Raw genomic sequence first — 23,590 nt, forward strand, 5'->3', positions numbered from 1 at the left:
ATTTCTGTTATTCTCATTAGAAAGTTCTGAGGCTATTCTATTCGGGTTTCTACACCACCCTCCTCAGCATTGCACCTTCTCACATTTGCTGCGCAAGACACCTACTGTCATTGTTATCACAAGCTTCATTATAAGCGCCTCTTTTCTCTAAAAGAGATGTTGCCTCAAGCTTTAGAATCTTTGGACCAGATTCTTGAATCCAGATGTGCTGAGTTCATCACAAGACAAAGTGAATGGATGGAAGAAGGAGTATCTAAGTCACCTTTCCACTCTTTTGATCCTGGAAAAGTTGGGGAGGTATTTTGGACCCCAGCATAATTTAAAGCAAGCTAAGCCCTGCTGTAGTTAAGCCACCAGGAACGGCCATTGAAGGGTCTGTTTTGCTGGCTAAGGATTTAGCATGTTAGGCAATACCACTGGCCTGCCCACACTACACCATGTTGTAAGGGCCAGGAGTGGCTGGTGTAAAGTCAGCTGCACCAGCTTAATCCCTCTTGGGTATTCCCCTATGTAAACAGAATCCTGAACTGTTTTATGCTGCATGACCAGCTCAAAGCAGCTACAATAGGGGGTAGGGATCCTAGCTCTTGTTCACTGAGACCCATGGAGAAGTAGACCAGGGGTTCTCAAACTGGGGGTCATGACTCCTCAGGGGGTTGCGAGGTTAATATGTGAGCGTCACAAGCTGTCATCCTCCACCCCCAAGCCCCGCTTCACCTCCAGAATTTATAATGGTATTAAATATGAAAAAATGTGTTTTTAATTTATAAGGGGAATTGCACTCAGAGCCTTGCAGTGTGAAAGTGCATTCCATTATAGCCATGACATCAAGAGGATGGCGATTTAATTAACACTAGATTTTATTTGTCTCTTCGCACAAATAAACATACTTTTAAATTATAAACCTTTTTCTATCTTGAAGTGCTTTATAGTTGGAGATGGGTCTAAGATGTAAAGTTGAAATCCAAAATCCTTTAGAGTTTAATGGTGTTTGGATCCAGGGTTTTGGTCATACACCTCTCTTACATAATATTATCAGGCTCCCCTGCACATCTCTTTCTGAAATGATAAAAGTGTAGTTTCTCACTGTTTGGCAAGAGTGGGTTAAGGAAAGATCCTTGGAACATGACTGAGTGGTCTGAGGGGCCCAACAGCATAACGCAGTGAGAAAATAAGTTTAGTTTGAGTATGGGGACTGGGAGTGAGGAAAGAACAAGACCACCAAACAATGGTAGATAACCAGAGGAGCTGGGAAGGAAGAGTAAGGAGGAGAGTGTTGGGAGAAGATGTCTCTATTTGTGCTGTCAATGTGGAGGCTTAGTGCATAGCAACCCAGGATGTGAATGTACAGCGCAATAGCCTGACGCACACTAAGTCACCACGTGGATCCTGTTACCACGCACTAAAAGTTCCTTAATACATTTTGACAGCAGTACATCAAAGTGCACTATGAAGCTTAATGCTCAGCAGCAGCGTATGCATGACCAATCAGTGCATGGCAAGCTAGCGCACTACAGATTTACACATATTTATCCTGCACTAAGTTTCTGTGTAAACAAGGTCTTTGGATGGGGAGAGCTATATAGCTGTGCAGAAATTTTGATGGGTCCAGGCCTCAGTTAATCTTACTACAGCCCTGCTCTTTATCCAACACACCAAATATCATGAACTAGTTCTTTGTATTGCCTGTATGTATCATTCACAAGACCACTTACAGTATCCCTTGGTAAGAGCCGATGTCCTTGTCTCTCTGTGGTATTGTAAAGTGCTGTCACACATTGTTTTGACAAAACCAGATTCTGTGAACTCACAGAATATCTTGCTTTTTAGACTAGCAAAGAAAAAATTCTAATTCTATGTAATTTCAATTAGCTGCTGTAGTAGAATGTTCCACATGCTGTCTGCTGCTTTGTGGCTCTCTATCAAAGTGAAGGTTTTTCTGTATGAGGCAAAAATACCATTAGAGTGGAGAGGTATTTAGAATGAGACTTCCTATGCTGCAATTGCAGAGGGAGGAATGGGGATCATTTAAGAAAAAATGTCAGGCAGAGCAACCCTTACATAAACCAGTGATTGACATTAGAATAGATTTTTAAGTGTCTTAATATTTTACAAAAAATTTTCCCTGACTTGCTTAAAAACCATTATGTAAGTAGTCTAGTGTCTAGTCTTAGTTTCAGAATATATTTTATTCCTCATCCAAATTTTTATAGTATTGCCTTTCATTCCCTGACTGATGCATTTAATAATAATGATAATACTTCACAGTTATGTAGTGCATTTCCTCTTCAAAGTGCTTTGCAAACATTAACCCTCCAGCATCCCTCTGAGGTAGGTAAATATAATCCCGCAAAGGCTTTGAGTAAAATTTTCAAAAGCACTTAAATGATTTAGGAGCCTAAGTCCTATTTTAAAAACTGACTTTGGAGCCAAAGTCTCATTGAAAATCAAGGAGTTAGATTCCTTTGTTTCAGAGTTGCTTTTGAAAATGTTTATCCCTTTTTTGCATTAGAGTTTTTTGGCAACAATTTCCCAGTGTTGCTAGTACTGGTAAAGTTCCACTGCTAGTAGCAATGCTTGAAACTCTGGTTTAGATGGGGCTTCCATGTCTGCTAGATAAGGATCCTTGTTTACATGTTTCAGAGTAGCAGCCGTGTTAGTCTGTATCCGCAAAAAAAACAGGAGTACTTTTGTGGCACCTTAAAGACTAACAAATTTATTTAAGCATGAGCTTTCGTGAGCTACAGCTCACTTCTTCGGATGCAGCCTTGCTCAGAGCAAAGTTAAATGGCCAGTTGTGTTGCACTCATTGCTAACACCTGTTTTCATTAATGGATAAATTTCCTACTGTAGACAAGGCTAATGAGATTAAGTGATTTGCCTAAACCATACAGTGAGTTTTGATTAAAACTCAGGAGTTTCTGGCTCCTGGTCCTATGCCTACTGTTATTCAAGATAGTTAAGTCCAAAGCTGACTGCGAAGAGTTACAGAGGGATCTCACTAAACTGTGTGACTGGGCAGCAAACTAGCAGATGAAATTCAATGTTGATAAGTACAAAGTAATGCGCATTGGAAAAAATAATTCCAACTATACATCCAAAATGATGGGGACTTAATTAGCTATTACCCCTCAAGGAGATGATCTTGGAGTCATCATGGATAGTTCTCTGTAAACATCTGCTTAGTGTACATACAGCAGCAGCCAAAAAAGCTAACTATGTTAGGAACCATCAGGAAAGGGGTAGAGAAGACAGAAAATATCATAATGCCACTACATAAATCCATAGTAATTTACACCTTGAATATTGCTTGCAATTCTGGTAATCCCATCTCAAAAAAGATATATTAGAATGGAAAAAGTACAGAGAAAAGCAACAAAAATGATTAGGAGTATGGAACACTTTCCATACGAGGACAGATTAAGGACTGGGACTGTTCAACTTAGAAAAGAGACAACTGAGGGGGGGCATGATAGAAGTCTATAAAATCATAAATGGTGTGGAGAAAGTGAATAGCTAACTTTTATTTATCCCTTCATATAATATAAGAACGAGTGGTCCCCTGGTGCAGCAGGTTTAAAACAAATGTAAGGAAATACTTCTTCATGCAATGCACAGTCAAACTTTGGAACTCGTTGCCAGGGGATGATGTGAAGGTAAAAAGTCTAACTGGGTTAAAAAATTAGATAAGTTGATGAAGGATAGGTCCATCAGTCACTATTAGCCAAGATGGTCAGGGATGCAACCCCGTGTTCTGGGGATCCCTAAACCTCTGACTGCCAGAAGCTGGGACTGGATGACGGGATGGACCGCTTGATAATTGCCCTGTTCTGTTCATTCCCTCTGAAACATCTGGCAATGACCACTGTCAGAAGACAGGATACTGGGCTAGGTGGAGCACTGGTCTGACCCAGGATAGCTGTTCTTAGTTTCTTAGAATGCATTGTCTCTTGATTTTTATTAAAACTTCTATTTATGGTATTTTCTTGTTTAGGTGCCCAGTTGGTCCGAAGCTTGGTAAATGCACAGCTAGTGACAGGTTCAGTTCAACAGCAAGTGGAACGACCATTACGTACCAGACAACCATCAGAATGTGTAAGTTCCAGTTAGCTTTAAAGTTTTAAAATAAAATACTTTTAATTGTAATGAAACCAGCAAACCTGGTTTGTGCTGGTAAGATGTTTGTACTAATTACTCTGAATGACTTCTGGTTTTTATAATAACAACAGGGCATTTACTCAACAGTACCAGCTACTGAAACTGATATCTGTGTTGCCGTGCATTGTCACTTAGAGATCACTTGTGGTCTCTCAGAATGGAAACTGCATGGGCAAGCTTCATTCTGGGCAACCAGCAGTTCTTAAAGGCCAGCATTGCTACCAGTCAGCCTAAACTAAGAGGCTTTGTGCCTAGTTATCATAGAGATGAGCTCACTAGAAATGCTCATAGATAAAACTAGATCTGAACTAGAGCACAGCTCAACTCATCCATGCAAGAGACTGTGAATTGGTGATTTTCATAATTCTGTCTCTCCCCTATCTTAAAAAAATGAAATAAGTCAGGGCCTTTCGATGGTCAGTTGGGATGGTGACCATCAGGGGAAGGTAGAAAAAATGGGAAGCAGAAGGGAAAAGAATTCTCATTACAAAGAGACAAAGATAATATTGTCCCTCATGTTATTTCAAAATTCATAAGTAAGTGTTCTGTAGAATACTCTATAACAGGTGTAGAGTCTTGGTAATATACCACCTCGTTATAGTGATCTGCTAATGTGGGTGGATTACATGCCACCAAATACACTTTTACATTTTAAAAATGTCCGTAGTAGTAAGTCCTCAGTTATATTTTTTTAAAACTTGTATAAGCTGTTAAGCTAGCAGTTGTCTCTGCCAGTTCTCAATCCTTGCCTTTCTCTTCCTGGTTTGATGAAACTGCCTGAGACTGATGCAGGAGTAATTGAAGTAGCGTCAGAGGGCAAGTGCTTTGCCTGTTGCACATCAGCCACCACCACACTAAGGAGCCAATTTGTGGGCTGTCAATGTGGAAGAGAAACCTAAGGTTGGGAGAGATTTAAGGGAAGTGTTACTATCCTATAGGCTGCTGGAGGGAAGAACCTGTTGACCTAGACAGAGAGAGGAGCAGCCAAGACAATAGACCAGGTGCAGGAACTCTGTAAAGAATTGTGCTAAGGGAGCAGGGAAATTGTCTCTTTCCCTGCCAGGCCAGTTCTTGGCATGCTCCTCTACCCTGTGGCAGTAACAAGCAGCTTTCCCTGGCTCTTCCCTACTCCTGTGTTTATCTGCTGTATGGGAAGAGCTTGGAGAGAGAAAGAAGACAGCCTGCTCTCCTGCTAATGCTATAATAACTTTGCCTCATAAGCCTGGCACCAAGAAGTGGTAGATGAAGTGGGGTCTTTGGAGTGACAATTTCTCGTGTGTTATTCTCAGTAGTGGCGTTGTAGCTGTGTCGCCCCCAGGATCCTAGAAAGACAAGATGGGTGAGGTAATATCTTTTATTGGACTAACTTTTGTTGGAAAGGTGTTCGAAAGCTTGTCTCTCTCACCAACAGAAGTTGATCCAGTACAAGATATTACTTCACCCACCTTGCCTCTCTAATTTCTCATTAACAGTTTAAATAAAGATTTAAAAATTACTGGGTGTTTACTGTGGAAACACGTACAAAAATGCATGTGGAGCTGAGAGCCACTCTTGAACGCTTTACTGAGGAGGGAGGTAGACCTGTTGGGGTTTTGAGGGAATTAGTGAGGTTCTGTGCTATAAAAAAATAGGCAGGAAAGGACACTTCTGACCACAAATCAGAACCTGATGTTGGAGGAACCTAATAGTGGCTTAGGGCTGGCAGTTGCCCAGCATAACTTTTCTGACTGTGGGATGTGCCAAATGGCGTTAACAGGCCAAATTCTGTGCTGGTGAAAACGGAAGTCGCTGGAGCTTTTTCGATTTACACCAGCAGAGAATTTGGCTCAACATGTGTCAGAGCTCAGATAATGTGTTGGTGGGTAGCATCTGCATTCCTTGTGAGGAGTATTATACATCAGGTGCTTATTAAAGAGAAACACATTAAATAGCTAGTGAACTAATGGAAATACGTACTTTTTTTTCCCCTCCAGTCTGATTCGCATCAGTCATCTTACTCTCCACAGCCTCAGCAATTTACACAGAATTCCTCTCAACCAGCCTCTATTAACCAGGCTCAGCCACAACCAATGTCCCAGTCTAAGCACGTTCCACAGCCACAGCAGGGTGCACAGCCACCCCATCAGGTCCAGCTGCCTTTGTTTAACTTTACCCAATCTCCCCCAGGTCAGTATTCCACCTTGCATAACCTGGGACTACTTCAGATGCACCATCACCACCAAATTCAGCTTCCCAACACTTCGTGGCCTATTCATGGGCCCGTTATTCATTCTGCACCGGGTAACCCTCCTCATTCAGCAAATGTTCCATTTTCTATGAGGTCTGGCAGCAGCAACACCACAAATAACCAGAGCAGTGTAAGCTTGAATGATCCCAGTATCATCTTTGCACAGCCTGCTGCCAGGCCCATGGGAATCCCCAGCACTTCTCATGAGGGACACTGGCACAACCCCGTGACTCCAAACTCACTGGTGAACAATGGCACTGTGGGGAATTCAGGTAACTCTTCTCTATTGTATCAAACATCTCACACATTTTGTACAAATGCTAAATGTTACAGAACCAGTTAACTCTCTAAATCTATTTTACCCTAAAGAAATGTGAAGTTTAAAGAACTGAGTCACTTAGATTGGCTGTACAATTTTACACTTTTTCTAGAAAAACTACATAAATCTGGGTTGGATATTAGGGATTGGTGGTCCTGCCATTAGCATCCACAGGAAACATGGTGGCACTTTCCACTGAGAAATCCAGTAGTATTAGCGTTGGCAGAAGGAAGTGAACCTTTTGGAGGTTGGACTAGATGACCTCCTGAGGTCCCTTCCAACCCTGATATTCTATAATTCTATGATTCTTTACAGCAGTGTAAAAAAGGCAATGTTGATGCAACAGTAAGGCTGAGAAATCAAGCACTCAGTTCAGAAAATTCCAGTAATTAAATATGAATCTCAACCATAATTCTATGAATTTGTTTTCTCAGTTTATACCTTTATTATTATAATACATTAGACAACAAAAGCTATGTTAAAAGAACATTAGTAAGGTTGCAAAGTCACATTCTCAAAAGTTAGGAAATCCCGGAATTAAGGTTGCCCGTGCAACCTTAATTCAGCTCCCTTGGGCAGAGGCCGGCTTAGAATACATTATCACGTACTATTTTTCTACAGCACCAATACGTCATTCAGTGCACAGGGTGCATGGTGCTCACTTAGTGAGTCAATATTTTTTTCCTTCTCTTTGTTCAATGTGTGATCCTGCCTTGGTTACTGCACACTATTCAAACCCTGCTCTGAAGGCAGAATTATTAATTTCCTCATGGACTTTTCAGTGGTGCTTATCACTATAGTGTCTGAGTCCTTCATGAACGTTAATTAATTAATCTTCACAACACTTTTGTGAGGGGACGAGGCACAGAGAGATTAAAGTGAAAAGTTTCCACTCATTTTAGATACCCAGTTTGAGACCCCTAGGGCCTGAGTTTTCAGCATACTTAGCATTGTACAGCATTTTATATACTCAAGCACAGCTACTATTGAGTTCAGTTGAAGCTGTTAAGTGCTCAGCGCTTCTGCAAATCAGACCCCAGGATTTAAAGTCAGATACCCAAAAAATGAGGAACACAATAATGACCACCTCTGAAAAGTTAAGCGACTTAAGTGGCATCACAGAGTTTTTCTGTAGCAGTGGCAGGGATACAATCCAGTTCTCCAGGGCAGCATTCAAATACCTTAACCACGAGAGGGTCCTTTCTCTTCTTGCAACCCCTGCCACATTCATTATACACCTTCCAACTTCTGCAACAAATGAAGCAGAGATCCTACAGACAGCCTCCTTTACTACACAACTCTGATCCATCCCTAGAGCACCATTCATCCTGTGCACTGAATAAGTCAGGGGTCCTGTGGAAAAAATGGTATGTGCTCTTGTAAAGACTCATTAGGGGACTATATTAAGGTTGCAATTAACAATTTGAGTGCTTTCTTCTAATACAGTTTTTTGTATATAATTTGCAAAGTTTAAAAAAAATGAAAAAACAAATTCCATCATGTGACAACCACATGGTTCATTAGCAATACCAGTCTACGTAAATGCGTATGTAAAAGCTTTTTTGCTTGGAGCAGTGAGAACTACATGAGAGTTGGTTTCTGATATCGCAGAAGGCTTGGTACTACACCTCTACCCCGATATAACGTGGTCCTCGGGAGCCAAAAAATCTCACTGCCTTATAGGTGAGACTGCGTTATATCGGGTTTGGTCTGATACGGTGTACCGGCAGGAGCCGGTATGCCGTGCCGGATTGGACCTGCTTCCCTGGTGGTGATTTAAAGGGCCCGGTGCTCCATCTGCTGCGGGGAGTCCTGGTCCCTTTTAATCACAGCCGGAGCTCTGGCAGCGGGGCTCGGGCAGGGATTTAAAGGGCCTGGGACTCTCCTCTGCTTTACTGCATTATATACAAATTCGTGTTATATCGGGACATGTTCTATTGGGATGGAGGTGTATTAGTTTTATTAGAGAATATTTTGAAATTAATAACTATGGATCATTCATATGTTTTTTTTTTTAAATTATCGTGTAAATCTTCTGAAATAGTAAGGCAAACGCACAAGAGGGGAGAGTTAAGATTGAGCATTCAACATTAACTTTTGGAATGCCCTGACTTCTAAGTTCTCGATTTTTCATCCTTAATGTTCCAGTAATACTTGATTTGTGAATGGATTAGCATATGTACTGTATAGTACTTGAAGAGGTTTTTTAATATTTCTTTCTATAAATATATATTAAGAGAAATTGGTATTGTATTAAGTTTATTAAATGTACAAGAATTAGTAAAATTCCATCACATCACTTCTTTTAAGGATCCAGTTTTGTAATAGGATGATTGCCCTCAGGTCACATTGACATCAGTGATGGTTGAAGATCTTTTCAGGATTAGATATAAATATTGTTTTTGAGAACCTGTTAGAGCTACATACAGTACATCTCATTTATTTTTGTACTGACAGGCAAGATTTTATATCTTGATACTAAGTGCTAATTCAGCTTCTGGCACCAACAAGCTAATAGTATTACATTCAACACTGAGTCATTAAGGTGACAAACAGTAGTTTTATGTGAAATATAATTGATTTATTAAGATGTTAGCTTTCCAAATCTAGCTGCTTTCAGTCCCACATAGTAATTTGTAGAGATATAAATTGTATTTTATGACTGACTGACTTTCATTATTTTGTCTGAACTTTGCAATATGCTTTTCCCTTTCAATTGAAAAATAGATCAGGGTTTCCAAGGACAGTTTGGTAAAATGAACCCTCCTTCTGTCCCTTGGGACCATGGGACCCCTACCCATTTTCCTCTCCTCCGAGGAGTGTGGCCTTACAATATGCCTCAGAACTACATGCAGCAGGGAAATGCCAGCTATCCACCGAACAAACCTTTCTACCCTCAAGGTACTAGAACAAATAAAGGAAAGCTGTGTCTCTCTTACTGTTTCAGTGGCTTAGAGGCTGATGAATCATGTTTCAAATACTTTGCTTCCCTGGAAGTACAATTTGAATTCCAACAAAGTCAACTCAACACTTCATCCTCACATAGTAGATCAGTTGAAGTCTATGTTGGGATCTTTTTAAATGAGACTTTAAAATCCAAGATCCTATGTTCACGGCATGAGCACAAAAATTCTATGGCACTTCCTGAAAGAGTAGGGGTTTGCACTGCTTTCCTTGACCAGAATACCCCCCACTCCTTCCTGCCATCCACCCTTCTCCCCTTGACTGTTGCCCCCAACACTAGAGCCACTTATATTTCCGTAGGAGTAAACCAGTTCCTGTGTGTTTATGCCCCAAACCTGCAACTGTGTTACCCATGAATATTCCTAACTCACTATGCTTGTGTTCCATACATCAATTTCAGGGGATTACTTGCGTGAGTAAAGGTTAAAGGAATAGGCCCTTAAGGCCTAATCCTTCAGCATGATGAGCACTCTCAACTTTTAGTGACTTCTGTGTAATCTTGCAGGGTTGGGCTCTTAATTCATAAATGGCCTGATCTAAATCCCATTGAAGTCAGTGGAAAGATGTCCTTTGACTCCAGTAAGAGTTGAATCAGGACCAAAATTTGAAGGTGCCAGGATACTATGATGATGGACAATCTTATATAATCTTAGATAGAATCCTTAGGGTGAAAGGTACTGTATGTACATCCAATTATTTCCTTCACTTGCATCTATTGAATGAGTCAGGGCAATATTTCCATCTCCTCTGAAATTACTCTGTTTTATCTCCTGCTGTAACTTAAATGAATTCAGATAAACTAATGTGCAAATAAAAGTGTATTGATGACTCCGAGATATTCAGAGACTGGGTTAAAATAGTGCTGCCTTACAAATAACACTGGATACCAGCACAGCTGGAATCTCTACCAGTCAAGTAGATGCTTTTATTTATAAATGCCTAATATATTAAATATAGCCAAGCACTTTTAAGTCAATCTATTTTGCTAAAATAATTGTAATCCATTTTCTTTTAGCTGGTCCACTGATGCAGAATAACCAGCGGTTCTCGCTTCTGTCTCAAGGACACCCACACTTGAATATGAATTACATTCAACAGAAAAAATGAAATGTAATGGGAGGGGGGAGAAAAATCAGGTTCTGACTTAAAATCTTAATGCAACATGTTTAGATACAAGATTATTTAAGACTGTTTTTAAACTGTATCATTTGTATATAGATATGATCTATAGTTTTTACTAGTATCACAAAATTGAGTGATACAAATTTCATCTATTTTATTACCCTATTTTTAAGGGCAATTGTGTTTTTGTTTTATCTTGGTAAACTGTAAAGAGAGAATTTTTAAAATTAAGTTCTTTATTTTCTATTAGCTGTATTCATACTTTGGTTGCTTCAGACTTTATATATATTGTTCTAAAAATAAAATTAGAAAGGGATTTCATGTGTTTTAAAAAAATTGTCACTTCTATTCTTTACAGAACTATGTAGTGCCAAAAAAATTTTTAAAGGAGAAAATAAAACAAAAGTGCAAAACCAGGATTTAAGGTTTTTCCATACTTGTATATTGGAATGTGTTTGGTCCATATTTGGGTAATTAATATAACAAATAAAATATAGTTCTAGCTTAAAATCTTTGAAAGAAGGGATGTGAACACTGTAAGTGGCTTTGAAAAACCGGATCACATATTCAGAACCAAAATGTAGCTGATCACTTCAAGTTTTTCCAAAATAATTACCATCACCATTTGCTATTACTGTATTTTACGGATCACACATTTTTCCTCTGAATATACTCAGTATATATGGAGGGAAAGAGTGTACATCTGCTTCCACATTCACAAGCTTTAAATCCAGTTATGTGCAAGTACTCAACAGAAATCAAGCTGTGCTATGACACAGGGCCTCAGTTAAGGGGGAAAGGAATGTGTCATTAAGCTGATCCTTCAATAAATTGCATCTTGCGTGCTTACTGTGCATCATATACTCTGTACATTGATAGAGGCTTTAACCTGCAGGGATATATTCTGGCTTGACTTTTTATAATTCGTGCCTTTCAAAGAGGGAGGTGATTTCTTATTGCTAATTTTTAGTCTTTAGTTTGGCTTCCTTAGTACAATCTGACCCAAACAGCTGATTTGATAGCATAGCCACTTTGTTGTGTAGCAGTCTTAAAACTCCATTCTGAATTTACTTAGCTCTGTCAGCTATTGTCTGACTTTATCCAACATGTTAAAGGCTGGTTGTGCTATTGCTTTCAGTCTTATGTCTTTAGCATGCCATGGGCTGAATGTCTTTTTCCGTATTATAGTAGCAGATTAGGATCAATCTATTAAATTTAGAAAAATCTTCATCACAAGATATTCTTTTGGAGTGGAAAAAATTCCTTCCAAAGAGATTATTGTTCCCTACATGACCAACAACTGCACTAATTCTGCCCTTGGCCTTGAGAAAGTTTTGGGACGTGGAGCTCACCAGTCTCCCAAAGAGCCATAGTTTCATATGATTAAAAAATTGAAGGGAACGACTGACAGATGTAGTAGACATTCTTTTAAAAATTAGCTCCTTTCGAGTGTGTTGACCATGAGGTATCACTGAGGGGGTGCCAGGCCCTAACTGGCACAGGCGGTGTAGTGCTTGACAGGATCTCCATTCTCTGAGTTGAGCCTGCAGCGCAAAGAGCTCTCTTGTGGGAAAGTTCTGTTGTCCTCTGCTCCTGTTTAGGGTTGGTCACTAATGTAGTTGGAAGGAGGATGAAGAGATGGTGCCCTCACCATTTTGTATATAGCACTGAAGGCACGAGTGAGTCACAGACAATATGACCGGTCCACACATCTATAACAAGTGATAGCAAAGGGATAGGGCACGAGATGAAAAGGATGACTGTCATGAGAGGGGCTTAATGTTATGTATGTAGGCTGTTAGTTTGTCTTGGGATTTGTAACAAATTCAGTATTAGGATGTGTGGACCGATCAGAATAAAGGCTCAGTTCACTGATGATACTCAAACTCTTCATCTATGTATCTGACTAGGAATGGGGCCTGGGTGGGGACTAAATGCCTGAAATTCAATTTGGACAAGACAGGAGTCAATCATAGTAAGCATGGGGAATCCTCCAGAGGACACTTGCTTCTGCTTGTTAATAGGGGATGCAAACCAGGGGAGCCTATTGGATCCCTAACTGGTTTTAGACAAAGTAGTGTTTTCCATCTGCATTTGGTGAGTGAGCTTGTCACAGTTAGTGATCTATTTGTTGCCTCCATCATCAATTATGGCCACATGTTCTACTTGTGGCTGTAACTGAAGACAACGTGGAAGCTTCAGCTAGTGCATAACATTGCTGCTCAATTTGCTGGTGATGGCGGTTTCAAACAAGGAGCAGCCTGGCTGCATACTTGTCTACTGTGGCTTCCAGTTTGCTTCTGATTCCAATGCAGGATGTTGATTTGGATCGGTCAGTCTCTTTCTGGCTATTCTTTAGACTCCCTCTTGCCAACACTTGAGATTTGCTTGGGCTGACAGTTTCTAGATTTAAATGACAGGATGCTCAGTGAGGGGCCTCCCATTCTGGAATTCACTTGTCCCTGGTCCAATAAAGCCTGTATTTGTGGACCTCAGGGTACATTTTAAGCCCCATCTATTCCACAGGCTTTTGCCCAAGAAGATAGAGACTTTTTTCTATATAGGGATCTTTTGGGTAACCCTAGCTCACCTCATTAACTGATACTAACCAATTGATCCAATGTATTAATTTTATAGCCATGTTTATTTATAAGAGCATAGAACACATTTTAAATGATGAAAATCGCACATCCTTCCTCTGAATTTTTGTTTTTAAGGTAGGTCTAAGCTAATGTTTCAGCTCTTGCCCCCTTGGCTTTGGAACAACTTGCTCATTGAGCTTTTTAGTTGCTGGCCTCTTATTAAAGATGAACAGAAATGTTGACAGTACAGTTGTTCTCATTAAGATGTATTAAACAGCTATGGGCTTAGACACTCCCCTCTTCCTGCTGATAGTTAATGAGGTAGAGGCTGCTAGAAACATAGAAATTGCCCCCACTGAATCATGCCAAGAGTCCACCTATTCCAATATCTCATCTCCAAAAGTAGCTAGTACCAGATGCTTCAGAAAAAGGTGCCAGAATCTCCGTAAGACTATTATGGAATAACCTGGCCTCAATGGAAGTTTCTTCCTCCTTCTATCAGTGACAGGCTTATGCCCTGAAACATAAGCATCTTTTTTTTTATCCTCTCTAACAATGGGTATTCTCATTAATCATATAAAACCCTTCTGAATTCTGCTAAGCTCTTAGACTTTGACACTTTGTTGCAGTTGTTTAAAAAAATCCTTTCAGTTTAAAATGCATTGCTGTTTAGTTTCATTGGATAAACCCTTATTCTTGTAAAACTAGACAATAAACAACATTTGATTTACCAGTCCTCGTCTTTTCAATTTCAGTTCAGAGGAATATTTTTATGGCCCTTATATGACTCTTGTTATATCTCCTCCTATATTGTTTTTAAGACAGAGTGACCAAACCTGAACCCAGCATTCCTAGTGAAAATGCTCTGTCGATTTACACGGCATATTCTCATGTTTCAGTCCTTCATACGTCAATATTTTGTGTTTGAACACTGTTGTGCACTGAGTAGTAACTACCTCCCTTGCTACTGATATAAGGCTCAGTGGTCTGTAAGGTGACCCCCTAAAGCGTTTTTATTTTAGTTGCTAGAGTGTTTTTAAGCAGAACAGGCTCTGCCCTCCAGTCAATGATTTGAATGAGTGCATATTTAGTAGCAGCTCAGCCACTTCACTGGGACTGATCACTCAAGGGCTGAATGATTTGTTGCTATTTAATTTATCAGCTTGTTTCAGTACTACTACTTTATGCTTCAGTCTCTGGTGAAACTTTTATCTGAAGAGTTTCTCTCCACTGTCATCTGCAATGTAAAGTAATTATTTATCTCCTCTGTAATGAGCCTTATCCTTGACTGCACTTGTAATTTTGATAGTCTAGCAGTCTCATGTAACTCTGCACCTGTAACTTCGATAGTCTCCCTCCTCATGTCTTACCTTTTGTTATACATAACTTTTCATGGAATTTGTTGATTTCTTACCAGCCATAGTTTGATTTTTATTTGCTTCATTGTGGATTTCACTGTTCCAAAAGGTACCTGCATTGTTTTGAGTGACCTCTGCAGTTTAATCAAACATACTTTATCAACACTTGACAAGTTTAACCTGTGTCCTCACTGCCTTGCGTGGATTACTAGTCCAAGCAAAAGCCTGATGCAGGCATTAGCCTATAGCCCTGGGTCAGCCAACTAACTTAGGTTGAAACCACCACCAAACTCAGCTGAGAGGTTTTTGTGTATGGAGGGGAGAAGAATTAGAAACAAGAGCCCATCTTAACTGCAGTTAAGATACAGCTTAAGTATGCAAAGGTCCGGGGGTGGGGGGGGTCAACCCATCCTGTTTTGTGCAGTTGTGGCCTACCTGGCTGATGCAATTGCTTCAGATTCTATGCTTTTTTGTTAATTGCTATAAGCTTCATGGTTATGAAAAAACCTTCCAAATGTAAACACTAGGAACTGATGCAGTGTTTTCTTCCTGAGTCTGCACACCGACAGTCAGAAACAATGGCTCTACCAGTGAGTGCACCCACACCCCTCCATTTCATTAGGTGTTAATTCTTAAGCAGAGGGCTCATAATATAAACATTAGCTACTTAATTACTGATAATTTTAGTGCAGAGCCAGGGAGTTGCCACAGGGAATAAAGTATAAAAGGAAAAATAGACACACTGAGGAAGAATAAAGGACTGATCATGCAGTGAAGCTTTTCCTCCTAGTGATGCTGAATGTGACAGTAGCATACCAAATAAATGACAACTAAGACTTCAGTTACTAGTCACGAGCTTCAAATTATTCTACCTAAAAACTTTGAGACACTCAGATCATCAGTGGGAGAAAGGACTGTATACTCCTACAACTACCCACCTGAAACTGTTTCTCTAAACTTTGATCCAAATGATATGAACAGGTTATGCACATAACTGTTGTCAATTACTACATTAGACTGAGTTGCCTATTTGATCTAACCATTGCCCAATTTCCTGAGCTGGAAGCTAGTATTAGAAATGTACTAGCTGTTTAAATAAATCCAGCATACAATGTTTTAATAATAATAAAATAATAAATTGAGATATACCTATCTCAGAACTGGAAGGGACCCTGCCTTCACTAGCAGGACCAAGTACTGATTTTGCCCCAGATCCCTAAGTGATCCCCTCAAGGACTGAACTCACAACCCCTGGGTTTAGCAGGCCAATGCTCAAACCACTGAGCTATCCCTCCCCCCATAAAAATACAATAAAAATGGTTTACAGATTTAAAAAAGCAATGTGATTTGTTAGGCTAGAGCACTGAGAGGTTTTTAACAACTAGAATTTCTTAAAAGCAGCAAAGAGTCCTGTGGCACCTTATAGACTAACAGATGTATTCTTAGTAAATAAGAGTTGAGGGTTGCAACTCTGAGCTCTGCACTTTGTATGCTGCAGCTGCTTTGACTCCACCTGCCTGTTACATTCAACACTGAATACAAATTTATCAGCGGGGTAGCCGTGTTAGTCTGGATCTGTAAAAGCAGCAAAGAGTCCTGTGGCACCTTATAGACTAACAGACGTCTTGGAGCATGAGCTTTCGTGGGTGAATACCCACTTCGTCGGATTTGATTACAACACATACAGACTTACTATCACCACAAACGTAATATAAAAACAAGTAGCACTGCTACACATCTGATAGGTAAATGTCCTTCATGAGACAAACTAACAGCTGATTAATACTATAACAAAAATATTTATAGAAACGTTTTCAATTCATTTGGCAGTATTTGCGTAAATGCATGCAAACAAAGTAATGTGGGAACAGCGAGTGGTTAAGAACAAGAGCATTTAATAACAATTTAAAAAAATTGTACAAAGTATTTTAAACAACTCAATCTTGCTCTTACGCTATTTTACACTGGCTTTCAAGAAAGCCATTTTAAAACCAGCAACCATCCCCCTACTAAGAAATACTTTCTACTAGGAAGATAGTGTACATTACAAGTTTCTCTGCCTTACTTACAAAAAACAAAAACAAAAACAGCTTTCTTGTACAAGGAGGGGGAGAGAAGGAGGATTTTTTAAAAATCTGACTGCCAAAGCAGCCAGCATATATCCTGCTGTTCCATAATGTAAATAGGTTGCTATCTACAAACAGATTATGGTTCAAAGACTCTAAACCGCCTAGTGGATTTAGTCCATTATTCATTCCCTCGACGGCTCTTCTTATGGCTTTTCTTAGATCTGAAACAGCAACAAAATTACTTGTCATTATGTGTTCAAGATAATCTGAGACAATGGAAATTGTACATTGCTTTATGGAGGACAAACAACATTACAGTAATTCCACTGCTGGCAGTGAGGATGCATCACTCCATGCTTAATATAGAAAGCTGCCCCACAAGCGGTCTTGGCTTTAAAAGACCAACGATAGGAGAAAGGTGGTATCAAAAGTCAGTACCCCCCAAAGTGGTGTGAAAAATCTCAAAATTCAGGTCCATTGTAAAGAAAGAAGCCTCTGTATTCGTTTGCAGGGACACTTTCAACATGAACGGACATCTTTAAGAAATAAGACAGCTGGCCTATACCTTTCAGGTGACTTAGAATGGCTTCTGTGTCGGTGGCTACGATGATGCCCTGTTGAGATAAAAGGTAAATTACTTTTATGTGGTAATCATGAGCAGAACAATCTCACGTGATTATTCTCCACTTCCATTAAGGCAGACTGTGTCAATGCCCTATATGGAATGTCAAAGAACGGCTAAACACTTGTCCTCAGTAGGCAGTTAACTAAAATTTCTTCATAAATACTGAGTTATTGGTAGAGATATTTGAAAAATAAATGTACATTCCAATCTCACATATTAAACCAGTTTTCAAAATGTAACTATACAACTTTAGCCATTTTATAAGCTAAACATATATAGTAACTGACAGCAGGAACTAGGTTTTTCCACCACTAGGTGCATTGCTGACACCTGTGCCATAAGTCACCAATAAGAAGCACTAGAGTACCTGGAGATTTAGATCTTGATCTGTGGCGCCTCTCCCTGGACCTGCTCCGGTGTCGCCTTGGGCTTTTGCTGCGATGTCTCTCCCGACGTGGTGAGGGGCTAGTAGGAAGAAGACAGTTAGACAACTGAATTTTAAACAATTTTTATAATGCAGTTTTAAAGCAATAACTCTCCTACCTTCTCCTCTTTGGAGATCTGCTTCGCCTGTGAATTAAAAAAGAAAAACAGAGTGGATGGATATTTTAGAACTTTGGTGAAGCATTCACACAACTAACTAACAGTTTTAATACTTTGCAAACATCACCAGATAAATATTATTTTGGGTGAAACTGTGTTTATAACAAAAGATGATCTTTTAAATACATCACCTTCTTGGAGACCTGCTTCGACTCCTCCTGTATCGCAGAGCTGGAGATCTGCGGGGTTTATCTAGGTCTCTGTAGCCTCTTCTGCGATGATCAGGGGAAGGTGCCCTCTCCAGCTGAAAGCATTGCAAAAATATACAATTTTGTAAGACTCCCCTGACCTTCATATTAGTTATGAACCAGGATACCCACACAACCATTCAAAAGATCAGTAACTTCTACTCAAACTAAGTACTTTAAATAAAATGAAACTGCCTGGCTTTGATGATTGTGTGGTATACAAATACATTGAAGTTAAGGCAACCCATCTCTTGCTTCTCCCTTACCCTCCAAAAAAACACATTAAAAAAAATGGACAAACTAAAAAAATCTGATCATCATCATAAGCTGATAATTTTTAATAGGAATCCATTTAAATAGGAAAGAGTAGATTCAAGTTAATAGAGTTCAGCAAAGAATAATCCTGAAGAACAGAGTATTTTGCTGCTATTATATGACCAAGAAAATTTCCATTGGCATAGTACATGAAGATTTCTTCTCCACTCTTGTGAGGGCTACAGGTAAAGGTCAGGCCTCCCCACATCAGTTAGAATCATCTGAGAGAACTTTACTGCATAAGATTTCAGCATCAAAAGTAAATATCTCTAAAATAATACAAACCGTGGGATAATTCACAAACCTTCTCATCTTCCTCCTCCTCCTCCTCACTGGACTCTACATCATCCATATCTTCTTCTAAAGCACTAACCCGAGTCTCCAGTTGTTCAGCTTCTTCCAGAACATAACGTTTCTAAGAGAAACACCAACTTTTCACCTTATATAATCCAAATATGAATATACAGTACATCAAAATCAGACTGACTTTGCACTTGACAAGCCCTTAAACTGGCAATTTAGAAAGCTCCTAATGTGCTATCATTAACAAGGTATTGATTAGCAGCCTACATACCTGCAATCGAGGCAAAATGATATCACATACACGTTCACTGTGGAGGAGTTCATCAATAAACTCATCCACATGCATCAGCTCAAATTCTGGAAGAAAAATAATTAGTATTTAGAGCAGTTACCTTTACTCTAGTTACTAATATTTAACAATTGTGAGTCATTCCATGCAAAGTGCTATATAAAACTAATCCTCAAAGTCCCAGGTGCTGGGAAGATTATTAAAACTATTTTACAGATGAGATCATGGCAGAGCTAAAATTCAAAAGTTCCTGAGGTCCAATTCTGTGCTCTGATCATACTTCTCTCTCTCTCTCTCTCTCCAGAGATATACCTATCTCATAGAACTGGAAAGGATCACAAAAGGCCATCGAGTCCAGCCCCCTGCCTTCACTAGCAGGACCAATTACTGATTTTGCCCCAGATCCCTAAGTGGCCTCCTCAAGGACTGAACTCACAACCCTGGGTTTAGCAGGCCAATGCTCAAACCACTGAGCTATCCCTCTCTCTTCCTCTGTCTACTGAAAAATCAATTCCACTGTTGTAAACAAACAAGTTGAAGCTAAGTACACAGAATCAAGGCAGCTGATTTAATACTGCCTAGGCAATGTAGCAGGTCCAGGATCAGTGAATAATACAAAAGCAATATAGCAAATAGATATTTCCCCCCCACATACTTTAGCCTATGCTGATAAAGTATACAGTTAGCATTGCAGACTTCTAGGTTCCCGATAAGTACTGCAGCATGGACTGCCTTTTAACGCTGGTTACATACCCCCATTTCTGTTTTGACTTTTTATTTTTCGGTAGTCATTGTACAGTGGTTCAAGGTACTTGTAGCAGTCAATGGCAGTGCCCGTCAATCTCATATACAATGCTCCAAGCATTCTGACATATCTGGAACACAAAATGTCACATAGTAGTTTACAAATCTGACCATTCTGCACAGATAAATAATTTAAAACTCTAAGTCTCTCTCAGAGGAAGGCTGATTTAGTACAGTAAACACAATATGGGAGACTGCTCAATTTTTCTCATTTCGTATCCAATCCTGCAAGCCCCTATGTGGATTTTGCACATGCAGGGACTGCATTATCAGTCTCACAGCTGAAGAAAATGCTAAACCAGTATTACTCAGACTGAGCCTTCAATGTGTCTCCTGTGGCTCTTTGCAGCACATGATATTAAAATTGATTAAATTATTAATCAGGATGTTTTTATTATATTAACCAATTCTAGTTGATAAAATAATAATACTGTGAGCATATATACATTAAATATTTCCTGTCATATTGTTTAAATAATATATATATACTGTAGTAAATGAAACACTGAATTCACACTACTGTGGCTCTTTTGGGTAATGCTGATCACGAATTTGGCTCCTGAAACAGTGAGGCCTGAATATCACTATGCTAGACGAATCAGGTGAATATGATCACCTTAAACACAAGTGGGTGTAATGGTAAAAAGGATTTGACACTGAGATGAGCAGTTTGACAGGGAAACTTGCATGATATGGAGCACATTTTTTGAGAGTAGTCATGGAGAAATGCATGATTTGTCAAGAGGACTCTACAATGAACAGTGCATGGAAGAAAGACTATCAACTGGCTCCCTACTGCAGCCAAGCTTGGCACTCCAGGCCACTTTATCTATATTACCCATTCTTTTCTGTTTGCTTTGAGTTTCTGTGTCTCTGATATGACAGCTAAAGGAAAAACAACATTTGCTTACTTGAAATCCTCGTTCTTTATAAACTCAACAATAATGTCCTTTTCAGGCTGGATCTGCAGCATTTTCAGGGTCAAGCAGAGGAATGGTGTAGGCTTGATGTTTCCACCATAAACGCCACCAACATATCTCAGCTCCATGGCTTTATCCACCACCAGCTCAGCTAGAGCAGGGGATTATGAAAGGAAACAGCTGAACCATCAAAAGCTTATAGGCTTTAAACTAGAGCTAAGCACATTGTCAGCTGTTAATTAATATTATCACCACATCTGTGGCACTAGGGGGGCTTGAGGCAGAGCATAAGTCAGGGGTTGGCAACCTTTCAGAAGTGGTGTGCTGAGTCTTCATTTATTCACTCTAATTTAAGGTTTTGCGTGCCAGTAATACATTTTAATGTTTTTAGAAGGTCTCTTTCCATAAGTCTAATATATAAACTAAACTATTGTTAAAAGCACCAAAGAGTCCGGTGGCACCTTATAGACTAACTTCCGTGGGTGAATACTCACAAAATGCATCTGAAGAAGTGGGTATTCACCCACGAAAGCTTATTCTCCAAAACGTCTGTTAGTCTATAAGGTGCCACAGGACTCTTTGTCGCTTTTAACAATAGTTTAGCTTATATATTAGACTTATGGAAAGAGACCTTTGTCGCCTTTTACAGATCCACAGCGACCCCTCTGATACTAAACTATTGTTGTATGTAAAGTAAATAAGGTTTTTAAAATGTTTAAGAAGCTTCATTTAAAATTAAATTAAAATGCAGAGCCCCCTCGGACCAATGGCCAGGACCCGGGCAGTGTGAGTGCCACCTTTGGCACACATGCCATAGGTTGCCTACCCCTGGCATAGGTGGAGGATTTGGGGGGGACTCACGCTGCCCGGGGGACGGGGAGAAGAAACAGGCCTCTGGGTCCTCACCACAGCAGAGGGAGATGAGAGGACTCAGTTGCTGGTAAGCGGAAGGATTCTGCCAGCCTGGTCACTGTCTGCGACCACATCAGGGGCCCGGGGCCGACACCGCGCAAGGGCCCCCTGCAGTGCTTGGGCTCGGGGATGCGGACGGGCCCAGCGGCCTCCCCCCGGCCCCCGAAACCCCAGCACCGGGCAGGCTGGGGCGCCGCCTCTCCCCCGGCCGGCCCTACCCGTGAGGCCGAAACACTCCTCCTTCCAGTACTTGGACTCATAGATGCGGGTGCGGATGATCTTCTCCACCAGGTACTGCGGGTTGGTGCCGTGGATGCTGTGCGCGTCCTTCACCGTCCGGTTCGCCATGGCCGGAGCGAGAGGGAGGAAGAAGGAACGACCGGACTTGAACACCGGAGCGCTCACGTTCTTCCGCTTCCGGGGAGAACGGCTCCGCTTCCGCCCAGATTCCGCGCTTCACTTCCGGGTCTGTCTAGCGGCGGGGAGGAGTTTGCCTTGTCGCCGCTCGCCGGCTGCCATCTTAACTTCGGGCAACCCGCCGGCTACGGGCTTCGTTGCGCCCGGAGCCAAGATGGCGGCAGCGTGCGCTCCTTGCGCGCGGGGTGGGCGGGGCTTGCAGCTGGGTTTGGCGCGAAATTCTAGCCGCTGGCTGCCTCTCGGAGCCTGCGCCTCGGTCGTCACGAGCCACCGAGCCGGCCTGGGGCTGAGCAGGTGAGGAGCGGGGGCTGCTGCTGCGCGGGGGCGCCGTGGCAGGAAGGCTCGGGGGGGAGCCCCGGGAGCGGCCGGAGCAGGCCCGGCTTGTTGACCGCTCTCCGCGGTGGCGGCTGGTAGAAGCCCCGTGGAGCGCTGCTGCTTCCTCCCTCCCTCTGTTTCTCTCAGCTGTAGGGTCCCCATGGAGCCTCTGCCTGGGGGTCTCAGGAGTGGGGGCAGTGGCGCGGCCCCACCCATGTCTGCCGCCTCCTTGATGCCTGGGCTTAGGGGACCGCAGGTGTGACTTTGGCCTTGTCTACACGCGGCGTTACTTTAGAATTATTGTGCTTTACATTCACGCCCACCCTTAATCTGGGTTAATTTTCCAGTGAGGACAAACCCTTGTCTACGCAAGCGTTTGGTTTCCAGCAAACTGGGGTGTCAATCTAACCTGCTGCGCCCCAGGTGTCCATGTGGACCATGCTCCTGTGCAGCAAAAGTTCCCTAGTGCACTTGAATCTACTCCAGTTTCAAGGCAGGGCAGATCAAAGGGCATTAAGGAACTGATCTCCGTGTGGATACTGAGGGCATGGTTGGCTAGATTTGCACCACAGTCTGCTGCAGACTATGGCCACGTCAGTTTAATTGACAGCTTTCCCAAATTACTGGTGGTTAAGTGGTAGCTGATCTCTCTCTCCTCACCCCAGCACAGATACTATGGGCACTACTGTGGTACATTTACTGCACCAGGGTTTAAATTCTCTGAGATTATTTCCTGGAGCCCTGCACACCCCTGCCCACATTTGGGGCTCCAGGGGCTAGGATCTCATGGCTTTTGCCTCGCCAGGAGGGGAGTAGAGGGGTGCATCTGGTCTTCTGCCATGGGTTTGAAAATATTTACTGGAACTCTCCCCTCTCCTCTTTCCCCCTGCATGAGGCTAAAGCCCTGATACCCCATCCCACACACCTGAATTTAAGCCTTGTACTGCCCTATAACGCCATAGAATTGAGACTCCCTTCAGTGATGGAAGGGTTTTTTTCATTGCTGTAAGTAGTCCACCTCCCCAAATGGTGGTAGCTAGTTGATAGAAGCGTTCTTTCGTGATCTAGCTGCTACGCTGGAGGATAGGTTGGCATAGCTA

General features: G+C 41.3%; 3 protein-coding genes across 10 annotated transcripts in view; 2 read left to right on the plus strand and 1 right to left on the minus strand.

Moving 5' to 3' along the window:
* TUT4 (terminal uridylyl transferase 4) overlaps nt 1–14,066 on the plus strand; it is a 73,049-nt gene extending 58,983 nt beyond the window's left edge. For 5 of the 7 annotated variants that reach the window (XM_039483666.1, XM_039483667.1, XM_039483668.1 and 2 more), the window contains 4 exons: nt 3,995–4,095; nt 6,132–6,657; nt 9,432–9,605; nt 10,684–14,064. In XM_039483666.1, coding sequence (XP_039339600.1) covers nt 3,995–4,095; nt 6,132–6,657; nt 9,432–9,605; nt 10,684–10,775 — 893 coding nt within the window. In that variant the 3' untranslated portion in view covers nt 10,776–14,064. Of the gene's footprint in view, nt 1–3,994; nt 4,096–6,131; nt 6,658–9,431; nt 9,606–10,683 lie in introns of those variants that run through there. The other 2 variants (XM_039483672.1, XM_039483673.1) reach the window with 2 other exon arrangements.
* Nucleotides 14,067–16,605: 2,539 nt separating this feature from the next.
* On the minus strand, nt 16,606–22,277 carry PRPF38A (pre-mRNA processing factor 38A). Its single transcript, XM_039486257.1, has 10 exons — nt 21,977–22,277; nt 20,838–20,997; nt 19,876–19,997; nt 19,105–19,190; nt 18,835–18,945; nt 18,159–18,271; nt 17,968–17,994; nt 17,792–17,889; nt 17,365–17,413; nt 16,606–17,020 (listed from the first exon to the last, which is right to left on the minus strand). The coding sequence occupies exons 1-10, from the start codon at nt 22,104–22,106 to the stop codon at nt 16,978–16,980; spliced, it is 939 nt and encodes a 312-aa protein (XP_039342191.1). The 5' UTR covers nt 22,107–22,277; the 3' UTR covers nt 16,606–16,977.
* A 33-nt stretch (nt 22,278–22,310) lies between these two features.
* ORC1 (origin recognition complex subunit 1) overlaps nt 22,311–23,590 on the plus strand; it is a 32,646-nt gene continuing 31,366 nt past the window's right edge. For both annotated transcript variants that reach the window (XM_039486253.1, XM_039486254.1), the window contains exon 1: nt 22,311–22,469. The gene's annotated coding sequence lies outside the window, so the exon portion shown is untranslated. The remainder of the gene's footprint in view (nt 22,470–23,590) is intronic.

The sequence above is a fragment of the Mauremys reevesii genome, linkage group 8 (assembly GCF_016161935.1).
Source record: "Mauremys reevesii isolate NIE-2019 linkage group 8, ASM1616193v1, whole genome shotgun sequence".
NCBI lineage: Eukaryota > Metazoa > Chordata > Testudines > Geoemydidae > Mauremys > Mauremys reevesii.